Here is a 16,815-nt window from a genome sequence, read left to right on the forward strand (position 1 = left end):
CAAATGGTAATCTATAGGTTCAAAGACTCCACTGGTTCAAAAAGAGAGGGTTGAAATTCCTGTAAGTTGTAAACTAAAAAAATTTTCAAACATACGCTTATTAATCACTGCATTTTCAGTTCTAACAGTAAAATACAGAACACGTCTACTACAAATGTTCAGATAACACACACAAGATTTTTAACTATAAATTACTATGCTTGCAAGAATAAAAAGGAAGCCAACAAAGCCAGAACCAAATGCCAAAAGCAACATCTATAAAGATATATTGAAACTTTGACTACATCAATCAATATTAAGGACTTCTGTCCTCAAATGACACTGTTAAGCAATAAAAGACAAGTCACAGACTGGGAAAAAACATATCTGTAAACTGCCTATCTGATAAGGGATTTGTATCCAGAATAGAGAAAGAACTCCAAACTCAATAAGAAGAAAGCAAGCAACCCAATACAAGAAAATGGGCAAAATATTCGAATAAACACTTCACCACAGAAGAAAAATGGATGGCAAATAAGCAAATGAAGAGATGCTCAACAAATCAGTCAATAGGAAAACAAAGTTCAAATTACAAACGCTACTATTAGAATGACTACAATTAAAAAGACTGGCTATGCCAAATACTTGTATTGTCAAGGAAATGGAGAAACTGGCACTCTGATACACTAATGGTAGGATTGTAAAATGGTACCACCACATTGAAAAACAGTTTGGTGGTTTCTTAAAAATTTAAACACACATTTACCATATGACCCAATCATCCCACTCCTACATATATTTACCCAATAGAAATGAAAGCATATATTCATATAATAACTTGTACATATATCCATATAACTTATAATGTCCATGTCCAAATGTCCATGTCAGCTTTATTTGTAATAGCCAAACAACTAGAAACAACCCAAATGTCCATCAACAGACAGATGGATAAATAAAACTGTGATATATTCATACAATGGAATATAACTCGGCTATAAAAAGAAATGAATATGCAACAACATGGATGGACCTAGTGGGTATTACATCAAGTGAAATAAGTCAGACAAATACCATATGATTTCACTTATATGTGGAATTTAGAGAAAAAAAACAAAAAACAAAACAGAAACAGACTCACAGATACAGAGAAAAAACTCATGATTACCAAATAAGGAGGAGGTTTGGAGGGCGGGGTGAAAAAGGTGAAGGGATTAAGGCGTTCAAATTAGTAGTTACAAAATAGTCATGGGAATGTAAAGTACAATACAGGGAATATAGTTAATAATAATGTAATAACTATATGTAGTGCAGATGTGTATTAGACTTACTGGGGGCATCACTTCATAATTATATAAATGTCTAACCATATCCTGTACACCTGAAACTAATATAAAATAATACTGAATGTCAACTATAATTTAAAAAGTGAAAAATGTCACTTTGTTGTTTTCATTTACTTAACTTCACTTACAAGTGAGGAACACTGTGTTTTGGGGGATTTTTACCGTATTTTGATCATTAATTCTATTTCCCTGACCATACATGATCTGCCTATGCTCTTTTGTATTTACATATCAAGGTTTCAATGTTATTTACTCATATGACCTCTTTATCTCTTTATCTAATAAATATATTGGGCACTTTTCTATCAACAAAAGAAATAATCAATGTACTCAATAACATACATGAATCTCACAATAAATATTGAGAGAAAGAAAGCAGATACAAGAGAGTACATAATTTATTATTCTATGTATAATATATAAAGTTGTAGAAAATCTACAGTGACCAAAAGCAGATCTGTGGCTGCCTAAGGATAAAGGTGAGTGGGACGTGAGGGGAAATTGGAAGGGGTGAGAGAGAGGGATTATCAAAGGTCATGAGGAAAATTTTTGAGCTGATTGATATTTCATTATCTTGATTATGGTGGTGATTTCACAGATTTATATGTCAAAACTTGCCAAATTATACAATTTAAGTATATGCAGTTTATTATATGTTAATCATACATTAATAAATGGTTTTAAAAAAATTAACAGTGACCAGTAGAACAATACCATGTAAGCTTTCACACCAGTAGGAGACAGAAAGGCAGAGAGAGAGAGAGAGAGAGAGAGAGAGAGAGAGAGAGAGAGAGAGAGAGAGAGAATGAGAATACATAAAAGTTGAGTAACCCAAATGTTCACAGAAGGAAAAAAAAACAATAAAAACTAAACAATAGAAATTATTCCAAATATATGTGTAATCATAAAAATGTAAATGGATTAAATTCACCATTTTAAAAGAGTGTATTATATTGGATAAAGAAAATTTTCAACCATATGATACTTACAAGACACAAGAGTAAAACTTAATAACAAATTAAGACAAAAATAAAAGTAAAAAATTAAGTAATAAAGATACCATGACAATACTAAGCAAAAGAAAAGACAGTGTATCAAGTAAAATGGAATTTAAGACAAAAATCATCATTAGGAGATAGTCATGACAATGATAAAAAGGACATTTCACCTAGAACATGACAAAATTATGAGAGAAATATACAAACTCACAAGCTCAGTAATTTATAGTTCAAGCAGACAAAAAAAATTAAAGACTACAGATGTATGGTGTCCAATATGGTAGCCAACAGGTACATGTGGCTTTGAGCATTTGCAAAGTGACTAGTCTCAACTGAGATTTGCTATAAAAGTATAAAATACACACCAGATTGCAAAGACTTAGTACAAAAAGAATGTAAAAGATATTTTACAATTATTTATACTCACTGAATGTTGAAATACATTTTAGATTTACTAGGTTAAATATAGTATTTAAATTAATCTCACCTGGTTTTTTATATCTTTTTAAATTTGGCTAGCTAAAATTTTAAAATTATAATAAAAGTGACTCAGGGCCAGCCGAGTGGTGCATTGGTTAAGAGCTGGCTTGGGATGCCAGAGGGCCCCGGTTCGGATCCCACATATAAGGACCAATGACACTGCCCTCTACAGCTAAGATGCTGAACAACAGCTCAACCTGGAGCTGGGCTGCCTTGAGTCGCCAGCGACGGCTAGGCTGCAGCCACTGCTGCAGTGGGTTGCCATGGGCTACCGTGTGTAGCCAGCAGCCAATGTGAGCGGCCAGCAGTCACTGTGAGCGGCCGTCCAGAAGCCGGCAACTGATCTGCCTCACCCAGGAAGAGCGCAATCATCATGCCAACTTGGGCCAGTGAAGCAACGTCCTCCACAACTAGACTGAAGAACAAAAGGACAGCAACTTGTCTGTTCCACTTCCCCCAATTCTCCAGCGCTATTCCCATCCCCCAATACCCCAATAAAAATCTTTAAAAACAAAAATAAATAAATAAATAAAAGTGACTCACAATATTGTTATATTGCCTAGCACTGCTTTAGAAAACAGAAGGCTGCAAAAACTATAGACAACTGTGATGAATGCACAAGTCTGTGAATATACAAAAAAAACATCAAACTGTACACTTAAAATGAGTCAATTTTATGCTATGTGGATTATATTTCAATAAAGCTAGTTTAAAAATAGTAAACACAAACTCAAACAAAGAGACACATATGGAACTTTGCAAGTCACAATTCTTTTTATACACACAGGGAATGTTTATAACATATAACCAAAAAGGAAGTTATTTGGAAATAACCAAATAATCCATAACATACAATTTTTTCTGACAACAATGCAATTGAATTAGAAATCAATAGGAGAAAGAAGATATGGAAAAAATACATATTTTGAACATTTAAAACTTTTAAAATAGTTAACAAGTCCCAGGAGAAATCATAATGGATATCTGAGTTTCTGAGGGGCCCTTATAAAAAGCTTGCCTCTTTGCCACCTGTATTCTAATTAACTTGAGACATAAGAAGATGAATGGGGAGATGGAGACAACTAGAGTACCTAATTCGATGGAGAAAGAAATAGAACCTTTTACTGAACCACAGAATTAGAGTGCCTGACCCACCCCGATACAGACAATGACAACTCTGGATGAATTAGGCCTTCCTTCCCTTCACCCTCCCCCAGAACTGCAGATCCAGTTCTGGAGGAGAAGACAGATTGGTCCTGAGAAAGGTGGAGCTGAGTCAAGCACACCGTAATTTATTCTTCCTAAATGTACCACACCGATAAGATACTTCATCTCCCCTAAGACCAAATGAGTGAAAGGGTAGGAAAGGGCTAGGAGTTACAATAATTGAAGTCCCCCTTCAGACGGATGGAGGCATCAAGAGTGGTAAAGAAACATATATATAGGGATTGGGTGGGGGAAAAAAAACCATATAATTAAAACAACAAAAAAAATTTTAACTTAAACTAAATAAAAATATTCCTTATCAAAATGTATGAGCTATAGCTAAAGTGATTGTTAAAGAAGAATTTATAAGCTAAATGTCTATTACTAAGAAGAAAAAAATTTAATAAGCATTCAGCTGAACAAGATAGAAAAAGAAAAGCAACACATCCAAACAAAAGTAAAAGAAAACAAATAATGATGCTAAGAGCAGAAACTCATGAGACAGATAAAAACAAAAGTGAAGACTGAGAATATAAATTCCTCTGGAATGTAAGCTGCTTGACATCAGGGATTTTTACCTATTTTGTTCAATGATGAAACTTCAGACCCTAGAGCAGTGCCTAGTTCATCCTACGTGCAGAAGAAATATTTGTTGAATGAAAGGGAAAAAACCCCTCAAAGTCTACTTCTCTAAAAGGTAAAACAAACTTCTGACAACACTGTACAAGGCACAGATGGATATGAATAAAGAGAACTCATTCCATAGATAGTAAAATTCTCTTTACATTGTTATATGAGTATAAAAATACTATAAATCACTTTATGCCACTATATTTGAAAACAAAGTAGACAATTTCTTAGAAATATAAATTAGTTTTAAGAAGTAGACAACTATCTGAACGTCCAGGTAACTATTAAAAAGATCAGTAGACCTACATGATTTTAAAGGCAACCTCCACCAAAATGTCAAGTAACAGATAATTCCAATTTTGTAAAAAAACATTTTAGAAAACAGAAAATAAGGGAATGCTTCAATTTTTATGGGGCTAATTTTATCTTGTCTAGTTATTTTTATGTTACTTGAAATATAGTAAAATATAAATAACAAAATTCACTGTCTTAACCATTTTTAAGTGTACAGTTCTGTGGCATTAAGTACCTTCAAACTGTTGTGTTGTGATCACCACCATCCATCCATAAAGCTCTTTTCATCTTGCATAACTGAAACTCAGTACCCATGAAACAATAATTCCCCACTCTCCCCTCTGTACAGCCCCTGATGACTATCATTCCACTTTCTGTCTCTGAATCTGACTACTTTCGGTACCACATATACATAGAATCCCCAGTATTTGTCCTTTTGTGACTGGCCTATTCATTTAGCATAATGTCCTCAATATTCATCCATGTTATAGTATGTGTCAGAACTTCCTTTTTAAGGCTGAATAATATTCCATTGTATGTACCACATTTTGTTTATCAACTCATCCCATCATGGACAACTGGGTTGCTTCCACCTTTGGCTATATAGCAAATAGTGCTGTTATGAACATAGTTTCGACTCCCTCCTTTCAATTCTTTGGAGTATATATACTCAGAAGTGGAACTGCTAGATCCTATGGTAATTTATGTTTAAATTTTTGAAGAATTGTCAGAGTAGCTGCTCCATTTAACATTCCTACCAATAGTGCACTAGTTCTGATGTCAAGATTATTCTAGCTCCATAAAACTAAAACTTTCTCTTACCTGGGCATTCAGATTTCTAATTTTTTTTTAAAGATTTTTTTATTGGGGCATTGGGGGAGGGGAATAGCATTGGGGAATTGGGGAAGGGGAACAGACAAGTTGCTGTCCTTTATGTTATTCAGTCTAGTAGTGGAGGACGTCGCTTCACTGGCCCATATTGGTATTATCATTGCGCTCTTCCTCCCAGGTGAGGTGGTCACTCGCCGGCCATTGGACAGTCGCTCACGGCAGGACAGCCAGCCCCACTGCAGCCTACGCTGTTGCCAGCTCCAGGTCAAGCTGCTGTTCACCATCTTAGCTGTAGAGGGTGCAGCGTCACTGGCCCTCATGTGGGATCTGAACCGGGGCTCTGCTGCTCAGAGCTGGCATCCCAAGCCATCTCTTAACTAATGTGCCACTCAGCCGACCCCAGATTTCTAAAGCTTATTGAAGATTTTTGCATCTATGTCCAAGAGTAAAACTGACTAACCCATATTAGAAATCTGAATAATCCAAAATGCAGAGACAAAATTTATACATCATAATCAAATAGTTTATCCCCAAAATACAAGGGATTTTTTAAATTTATAAAACAAATTAATGTAACCCAACATTATAATAGAGTAAAAGAGAGAAAAACCAATGATCATTACAACAGATAGAAGAAAGATATAATTCAACACTCATTATTTAAAAAAAAAATAGCAAATAAAATTTTGGTTTCTTTATTTCTAATCCGTATACTGCTTTTTTTGCTTGGTTTACCAGAAAATATAAAGAAAATATAATACAATGCGAATAGAAGGTACAACAATAGGCATCCTTTTTTCGTTCCTGAATTTCAAGGGAAGGCTTCTAGTAATTCACCATTTAAGATGTTTACTTTAAGTTTTTAGTCAGTAATCTTTATTAGCTTAAGGGTATTTACTTCTATTCCCAGTCTGCCAGGAGGTGTTTTTTGTTTGTTTGCTGTTCTAACTTTCTATACTCCCTTGTTTCTACACTGGAAACCCAAGAGAATTAAAAAATTCAAATTACCAGAACAGAATTCAGCAAGTTTATAGATACTAAATTAATATATAAAAATCAATAATCTCCAAAACATGATTTCTAAATAAAACTCTTCAATAAAAGAAACCAGGATTCCTTGGAGAAATGTCTGACTCTAGGGCTGGGGCAAGAAAAACGTAAGATGAGCCTGAAGCTTCTTATGGTACCATACACTAAAGTGCTTAAAACAAAAGGATGAGTCAAATTAAAGGGACACAGGAGCAAGCCTAACAGTTCCTGATGGCCAAAGCTCAAACAATTTAAACAACAAAAATAATGTAGTATTGGATTATAACCCAAAGTATAAACATACTTGAGTACCTATTAATATAAACAAATGATTAAATAAATAAATGCCAAGAAGAGACAAATGTTCCCTACAAAAAAAATTTAAATATTGTAATATATATAGATATTCACTCCCACTCCCAGCAAGTAGATCAATTTAATTCCTGCCCCTCTCTACCTTTAGGGTGGGCTATACTTAGTATCTCACTTCCAAAGGAAGAACAGAATAGAGAATGAGAAAAACAGTAAATTTACAGTGCAGAAATCTGGCAAACATTAGCTTAACTGAGGAGGGAGGTTAACATCATCAGTGATGTTATGCAGATATCATGTACCCCCTGACGATACAATGAAAAGGGCACTTTACCTCTGATATTCTTTTAAAAATCCTATAACCCAGTCTAATCATAAGAAAAACATGAGATTAAGGGACATTCTACAGGATACCTGGCCGGGATTGCTTACTGTCAAGGTCATGAAAACTAAGGAGAGACTGAGAAACATAGATCAGAGGAGAATGGGAAGACATGATAACTAAATACAATGGGGCACCCTGGACTGGGTTCATTAATGAAAAAATGGTGAAATCCATACGCAGTCTGGGGTTTAGTTACTGATCACGTAGCAGCGTCGGCATCTTAGTTTTGACAGATGGACTCTGGTAATGTACAATGTTAACAGTGGGGGAAGCTAAATGAGAAATGTACAGGAAATCGCTTATTTGCAACTTTTCTGTAAGTTTTAATGTTATTTCAAAATAAAAACTTGATTGTAAAAAACAAAAATCAATAATGTTTTTATAGCCTAGTAATAGCCAACTAGAAAATGCAATTTCAAAAAAGTCTAACAAAAGACATGCAAAATGTTTACAGAAAATAATTTATTAAACTGACAGATATGAAAGACCTAAATAAATGAAACGAAATACCATAGCATTATAGGAAGACTGAACATTTCAAAGATTTGGCATTTAATCTTTAAATTAATCTATAAATTCAATACAATAATAAACTCATTGGATGTTAATATAAATATTCTTTATGAAAAACAAAAAAAAAGTTAGTGAGAACTGTGGGATTGTTCTATATCTTTGCAAATCTCTTAGTATCTATCTTAACAGATTACAGAAGGATTCTTCTGCTTCTGCCTTCAATTTGTTTTGATATCGTATACCATATAATAATAGCCTCTAGAAACCTGCACTATAAACCCTGAGAAAATGACAGTGACAAAGGCAAATAATATCTTGGTATTATTATGAAAATAATTTTGACCTCGCAGACCCGTTTAGAATTTTGGGACCTTACTTTGGTAATGACTGTTTTGTCCCCTTAAACTCAAGCCTTCATACTATTTTTTATTTACATTTTAATAGGAAATTTTTCAAATATTAAGAAGAGTTAAAATAATTTCATAATAAATACCCATATATCCACTACCTAGATTCTACAATAAAGATTTTACTATTATACCACTTTTTATCACATATCTATCCATCTCTCCATCTTACCCATCAATACATCCTTTTTCATTTTAATTATTTACAAAGTTGCAGGTATCAGTATACTTCCCCCAAAACACTTCAGCTTGTATGTCATTACTTAGAGTTTAATATTTTTTTTAAATTCACTTTTTTTTTTAGGTAAAATTTACATACAAAGAAATGCATAAAATTTAAGTACACAATTTGGTGATTCAGGCATTAGTACAACCCAAACCTCTCTCAAGATTACAGAACATGGCTTGAACCCCAGAAAGTTCCCTCACACTCTTCTCAGTAAATGCTAGCCCCCCCAGAAGTAATCACTGTTCTGATTTTTCTTTACCCAGGTTATCTTTGTCTTTTCCTGAACCAGCTATACAAATGGACTCATACAATATGTACTTTTATTTAAGGCTTCTATCATTCAATACAATGTTTTTTAGAGCCATCCATACTATTTTTTAAGGTATTTAAATTAATTTACCTACCATGAAAATGACTATCAAGATGAGACAGATGCCAACTATGATAAGGAAGGGGATTAGGTAGTATTCCAGAGGAAGACTAAATTCTGGAACTAAGATAAGGTGGCCCCTGGAAGAAAACAAAGATTAATAAATGAGAAACATTAAGAGTTGCCATTTTATGATGCTAATCAAAATTAAAGAAGATATTTTTTTAAAAAGCACTTAGACATTACAATTCAATCCACTAGACACATCTCATTTTCTAATATATGATTTCTAATAACTTAAGGGATGATTTTTTCCATCTTTATTTAAGTCTATTTTACATATTTGCTATAATAACGTCTCTCTATAATTAAAAGAAGCTTTTAGACTGGGTAGAGAAAATCAGCCAATCAATACTTACTATGTCCATCCTGGAAACATGTTATTTACTGAGTTTAGCAACCTGGGCAAAAGCACACATATTTTATAAAATCAGCATTAAAAAATGGCAATACCTTGGGTAGTATGTGAACAAGAACCCCACCACAACCAAATTACTGTTCATCAGTTCCTCCTTCAACGCTGGAGGCACCACTAATGAAAATACACTCCCTCCTCCCTATATGCTTTACATGAACTCGTTGTACCAGATACAACGAACACAGCCTCTGAACTCTACATTATCTGTGAGATATGGAATGGAAAACTGGTAAGGAATTCACAGTTGTAGCTTTCTCTCTATTCTCCATCTTCTCCATTGTTTAACTGAAAAAAAAACCCCAAAACTACAAAAATACGTACGTTGTCAGAGGAAGGGTGGAGAATGTTACATGCCTTACTTCCCTTTGTTATTAACCATGTTATTAGTTACTGTGATATTACTATTATAAATACTGACAGGGATTCATGAAATGAAACTGGGATCAGGATAGGCACGCTATTTGTGTTGTGTGAGCAAATTTTACATGGTGGCAAAATCCTGCATTAGAAAATGTTCTAAGTCTAGGCAAGGTTCTGTATACTAGTGAGCAATAAGGCTGATTTCTCCATTGTACGACTATGCTACATGACTCATGGTGTCAGCGACACCACTCTGCTTACTACCCACTGCTGGGTGGTTTTTTAGGGAGCGAAGCCAGGTACTTCATAACACAGGATTAAATGCAAAACATAAATTCTCAATTTTACACAAGAAAATAAAAATAGGTTGACACCCTTCCCCATACAGAGATGCTTAGGACACCAGAGTACTTAAGGGAAATTACATGAAAGCAAATTACTTCTATTCCAAGGCGATTTTTAAGTTTTCACGCTATTATTTTTTATATTCACATCCAATAAACTTTATCAAGCTTCTCCAGAAACAAAAAAAAATAAAAAAGATAATACCAGGAATTTCTCCCTAATAATTTAAATATCCTCCAAAACTGCTAAGATTGCTAGAATAAAAGTAGCTTTTCACTTCAATCACTTTCCAGCTGAATAAGGGACAATAAAAGAATTACATGCATTTTTCTATCTTTACACAAAATACTAAAGAGACAGATATATCATCAGTGTAAAAAGAGAAAAGCAAGGCCTGGGCTGCTCTATTTAATACCAGAGCTGGCATGAGGCCACCTCTGCAAATATTTGTCCTTGTTCTTGGCACAAAGCCTCTGAAACCGCCCCATGCCAGGGCTGAGAGACGGCAATGGTGGGGCCACTGTAAGTAGCAGAGCCTTTCCATGAGGTGCTGCTCCTCGGCACCACCCCTACACCAAGCCTACCAACTGCTGTACATTAACACTGGTTTAGAAACCAGACGACTGCATATCGTCAATTCAACTCATTGTAGCATCTAAATATCTCAGGAACAGCAAAGCTTACATGTCTTACACTGTTTTTTCTTCTTCTTTGATGTCAATGACTTCTTAAGGTACATTTGGCCTGAATGAGATAAACAAATAAACACTGTTCTATGAGACACGTCCCGAGCTTGCTCAGAAATGAACAGAACTGCTAGGTGAGGGAAGTAAACTAAAAGAACAAAGCAGGAAGACCCAGTGAACTAGAAATTAAGAGATTTTATTGGAAACTTCCTGTGAGTGTAACCACAGACATGGGATCAATTCCAGAGTTTCCTGGTATGCATGTTAGGACTCATAGGCCTAGGTTCTAAATCCAGTGTTCTGTATGTCCTATTAACGCTTGTGTGTTATTTCTCAAACCACTTTAGTTTACTGTCAAGATATATTATGAGGATTTTTAAAGGGTCTACAATTAAGAAGGTTTTGAGCATCTTAAATCAAAAGCCAAATGCATTCAACATACTGCTGCTTCTTAACCAAATTGCTAATGGTGACAGTGATGACGCAGGGTGGAGAACTCCAACAGAGCACCAGTCCTCTAGCTGTTTATCTGTTTCCTCTGTCTGTCCAGGCTCCCACAGCTAAGCCTGCAGAGTCATCTCTGTCCTAATCCCAGATCAATTTGCATTTGAAAAGGGACATATTTAAACAGCCTTAGTATCCTACACACTCCCTCCATGTCCACCCTACATACAGTACATTCCATGAGTTCTTCAGCTAAGATTTGATCATTGAAGTAGAGTCCTAAGCAACCCAGGATATAGTTTCCTACTGTCCTTCCCATGAGTTCCCAGGCTAATTTCAAACTAGGTGTCTAGGCCTAAACTTTATAACAGTAATCTCTCTAATTTCCCAATCCCTCTGTTGACACCTGAGATTTTGCCTTGTTGTCTGTTTTGATGTACAACCCCCACCATCTGGATCAAAGAGCTGTAGCCTAACTACTGAGCCCCAATGAATACACAGCCACGTACCAAAGCTTTCTGTCCCATAAACAACCCTTCCAGGCAATGACCTGTGATGAGCCCACCTGCTGGACACCCTCACTATTTCTGGGGACTACTTGCCTGAACCTGCCCCCTTCAGACAAAGCTCAAAGCTGCCTCACAGAACATTCTACGTCGCCTACCAGACAGGCCAGTTTGCTTGGTCCTGTGTCCCCATTTGTGGCACACCCTGTGCTGCTGCCGGCACACTGCCCTGCCTTGCTGACGAGTCCTGAGGTGGCACAGCAGCAGTTTAATCTCACCAGCATTTACTGGTGTCTCCTTGATACTGTCACTGTGTCTGGCACTAGGGACAAAATATGAAAAATCAGAGTCCTTAATGTGTGAGAGAAGATGGAAAGTTCAGAGTTGAAAGGAACTTCAAGGATTCTTTGTTCTAGCTCCCCATTTTCAAAAGAGAAAATATAATAGGTCCCTGAAGAGTAAATGACCCACACTACAGGCCACACCCCAGCAACATCGTCAGTGCACCTTGTTACTCATAATGATCAAAAACAATCCCTGCCTCTGCCCTTTTGGATGTCAAAAGCTGTATGTCATCCAATATGTTATCTTTTCTACTAAAAAGTTAACAAATGCTTTGAGTTTAATTTTCTAAAAGGCCAAAACAAGCAAAGGACACCAAAGAGTTTACAAAAATGTTCTTTATGAATAAAGAAATACTAATTTAACCAATGAGCTTTCTTCTTATCAGAGCGGTAAGTAATCAAAAAGACAAATAATATATATTGTTGGCAAGAGTAAGGAAAACATTGGTTTTCCTAAAATGTTGGTGGAAATATAATTGGTTGACACTTTTTGAAGGGCAATATGATAATTGTTTATTAAAGTATAAAACTGTTGTACTCCAGCAATTCCACCTGCAAGTGCTTTTTGATAAAGAAACATTTGTACAACTGCACATGATGTGTGATCAAGGATACTGTCATAGCACTCTCTGAGGGAGACAAAAATTGGGAGAAGGGATTAAGAGCTCGCATTTATGAACCATTTAATATGTACCAGTTAGTCCTCAGGAATTTGATTAAGGTGTTTAATCTTCACAGCAATACTGTATCATTTTTAAAGATGAAGGAGGCTAAGGTCCAGATATGACAAATTTTTTGTTGATGGTCACACACCTTAGAACTGATGGAAGCCAGGATTAGAATCCACACAAGTCTGATCCCAGAGCCCATGCTTATAACCAGTGGCTTTCCTGGTTACATAAATAAAGGCATATCTGAACAATGTACTACTATACTATTCTTTTAAACAGTAGTTAAAAGAATAAACAGGGCTGGCCGAGTGGCGCATTGGTTCAGAGCTGGTTCAGAGTTGGTTAAGAGCTGGCTTGGGACACCAGCTCTGAGCAGCAGGGCCCCGGTTCAGATCCCACATGGGGGCCAGTGACACTACCCTCTACAGCTAAGATGGTGAACAATAGCTCGACCTGGAGCTGGGCTGCCATGAGTCCCAGACAATGGTGTAGGCTGCAGCCCCTGCTGCAGTGTGTTGCCATGGGCTACCCTGTGTGGCCGGCAGCCAGCATGAGCGGCTGGCAGCCGGTGTGAGCTGCGAAGAGCCGCTGTGAGCAGCCATCCAGAGGCCAGCGACCAATCTGCCTCACCCAGGAAGAGGGCAATGATAATATCAACATGGGCCAGTGAAGCAACGTCCTCCACAACGAGACTGAAGAACAAAAGGGCAGCAACTTGTCTGTTCCCCTCCCCCGATTCCCCAACACTGTTCCCCTCCCCCAATTCCCCAATAAAATCTTTAAAAAAAAGAATAAACAGTAGTTTAAAAAGTTAAGTACAATAAGACAGAAATTGATGGATACTTTAATATGATAAAAAGCCAGAAAAAACAAGAAGCTTTCTCACCAAAGTGAGGAACAAGACAAAGATGCCTATTATCTCTGGCACTATTTAACATGGTGTTGAAGGTACTGGCCAGTATGGTTAAATAAGGAAAACAAATTAGATGCATAAGAATTAAAACAGAAAAGATAAAACTATTCCTATTGGCAACAGAAAAATTACCAACAGTAAGAGAGAATTTAATCAAACTGAGGTTATAAAATCAGTATGAAAATAAACTTTCATATATACAAATAAAAGCCAGTTAATATAATGAAAGCGTCAATCCCATTTACAACGGCAAAGAATAAAATATCTAGGGATAAATTAACACAAGAAATGTTTTTTTTCTCACATAGGTTTTAGACTTAAAAAATGCCTCCTGAGTACATAAAAGAAGAATTGAACAAATGGAAGGACATGCCATGTTCTCAGATAAGGACATTTAACATCCTAAAAATGTAAATTCTCCCTAAATTAATTTATAAATAGAATGTAATTCTTATAAAAACAAAATCAGGTTTTTCTGGAGCCAACAAGTTACTTATTAAATTCCTTTGGATGAAGAAATTAGAACACTTATACATTGCTGGTGGGAATATGTTGCAGGCACTCTGGAAAGCAATCTGGCAGTTCCTCAAAAAGCTAAACATAGAGGTACCATATAGCCCTGCAACTCCATTCTAAGTATAAACCTAGGAGAAATGAAAACATATGTATGCACAAAACTTGGAACATAAATGTTATAGCAGCATTATTCATAATAGCCAAAATGTGGAAAGATGCTAAATATCCATTGGCTGGTGAATGGATAATCAAAATGTGGTATGTTGTCCATACAGCAAAAAAAAAAAATAAATAAATAAAAGAAAAGAAAAAGAATAAAGCTACAACATGGCTGAATCTTGAAAACATTATGCAAAGTGACAAAAATCCAATCATAAAATTGTATTGTTCCATTTATGTGCAATGATCAAAAGAGATAAACCCATAGAGATGAACAGTAGATTTGTAGTTGCCTGGGGCTGGCGTAGGGAAAAAGGAAGTAGGGAAGAGAGGATGACTGCAAATATATACATGGTTTCTCATTGAGGTATTGGAAAAATTCTAATGTGATGATGGCTGTACAACTCTATAAAATACATTAAAATCACTGAATTGTCTAAATAAGTAAATTTTATAGTATGTGAAATATATCTCAATAAAGCTGTAAAAATTTTTTGAAAGAACAAGCAAGCAAGAATAGCTTTGAAAAACCTAAAAAAGAAGAGTGGGAGTTGAGAGACTAGCCCTATCAGATACTAATGCATATTATAAAATCCTATAATGGGGCTGGCCGGTGGCGCGCTGGTTAGGAGTTAGCTTGGGACTCCAGCTCTGAACAGCAGGGCCCCAGTTGGGATCCCATATGAGGGCCAGTGACACTGCGCCCCTACAGCTAAGATGGTGAACAACAGCTCGACCCGGAGCTGGGCTGCTGTGAGTTGCCGGCGATGGCTTAGGCTGCAGTGGGGCTGGCCAGGAGCGGGCATGCACTTTGGTAAGCTGCCGTGACTGCCATAAGCGGCTGTTCAATGGCCGGCAAGCGACTGCCTCACCCGGGAAGAGCGCAATGATAACACCAACATTGGCCAGTGAAGCAACGTCCTCCACAACTAGACTGAAGGACAAAAGGACAACAACTTGTCTGTTCCCCTCCCTCAATTCCCCAACACTGTTCCCTTCCCCTCAAATTCCCAATAAAATCTTAAAAAAAAACCCTATCATGAAAAACAATGTGGTATTAGCAGACATAAGATAAAGAATAGAAAATTCAGTTATGTATGGAATTATGGCAGTACCTCAAATGGGTTAAAGAGATGAATATTTTAAGGAGTAGTGTTTGGATAACTAGATGGTTATTTGGAAAAAGATACAATGAATATTTCCCCAAGGCATATATAAGATAAATACAAATGAGCCACAGATTTAATGTTAAAAATGAAAACATACAAGTGTAAATGTGGATAAATTCCTTTGTAACTTAGAAGTGGAAACTCCTAAGACAAGACCAGCAGCCCAAAGAAAAAGATTAATACATTTGATTACACTAAAACAATAACACGTAAGTAAAATTAAAATAACAAGTTACGAAAAATACTTGTTAATATATCACAAACAAAGGTTAACATACCTAATCAAAAAAGAGCTTCTAAAATAGAGAAAATTACCAACAATAGGAAAAATGAGCTAAAGATAAACCGTCACAGAAAATGACATGCAAATAGCTTTTATGCATTAGATGTTCAAATTTGCTCATAAGAGAAACACACATTAAAACTACAAGAGGATATCATTTCTCACCTATCTGATTAGTAAAATTGCAAAAATCTGACAATATACCTTGTTGATGAGCCTGTGGGAAAAATGACACTCATATACTGTTGACATAGCCTATGGATGGAACTTTGGCAATATCTAGCAAAAATACATATACATTTAACCTCTGCCCTAGCAATTACACTTCTAGGAATCTATTCCAAAGGTATACTAGCAAAAACATGAAAAGACTTCTGTATAAGGTTGTACACTATAGCATTACTTATAAACAGCAAAAGGCTGTAAATAATTCCAATGTGCATCAATAGGGGACTGGCTGATTAAACTGTAGCCCATCTACAAAATGGAGTTCTATGTAGCAAGTAGAAAGAAATGAAGACTATCTACTCATATTGTGTGATCTCCAGGATATACTGTTAAGTGAAAAAACAAAAAAAACACCTCAAAGGAACAAGACAAAAAAATAAACAAAAACTCATAGACACCGACAATAAGTCAGGGGAAGTGGGAAGGGGAGTGGTAGAAGAGGGTAAAGGGGATCAAATACATGGTGATAGAAGGAGAGCTGACTCTGGGTGGTGAACACACAATGTGATATATAGATGATGTATTACAGAATTGTACACTTGAAACCTATGTAATTTTACTATTATCGTGCCAATAAAGTTTAATTTAAAAAAAAACACAAGAGGGCTGGCTGAGTGGCGCATTGGTTAAGAGCTGGCTTGGGATGCCAGAGGGCCCCGGTTCAGATCCCACATATGAGGGCCAGTGACACTGCCCTCCACAGC

The 16,815-nt window shown here is 36.1% G+C and overlaps 1 protein-coding gene across 1 annotated transcript in view; it reads right to left on the reverse strand.

Moving 5' to 3' along the window:
• RNF13 (ring finger protein 13) overlaps positions 1-16,815 on the reverse strand; it is a 156,571-nt gene that overhangs the window by 41,362 nt on the left and 98,394 nt on the right. The window contains exon 7 of the mRNA XM_019661331.1: positions 9,044-9,149. Within this exon, the coding sequence (XP_019516876.1) occupies positions 9,044-9,149 (106 nt within the window). The remainder of the gene's footprint in view (positions 1-9,043; positions 9,150-16,815) is intronic.

Source organism: Hipposideros armiger, unplaced genomic scaffold (assembly GCF_001890085.2).
Source record: "Hipposideros armiger isolate ML-2016 unplaced genomic scaffold, ASM189008v1 scaffold_344, whole genome shotgun sequence".
In the NCBI taxonomy this organism is placed as follows: Eukaryota; Metazoa; Chordata; class Mammalia; order Chiroptera; family Hipposideridae; genus Hipposideros; species Hipposideros armiger.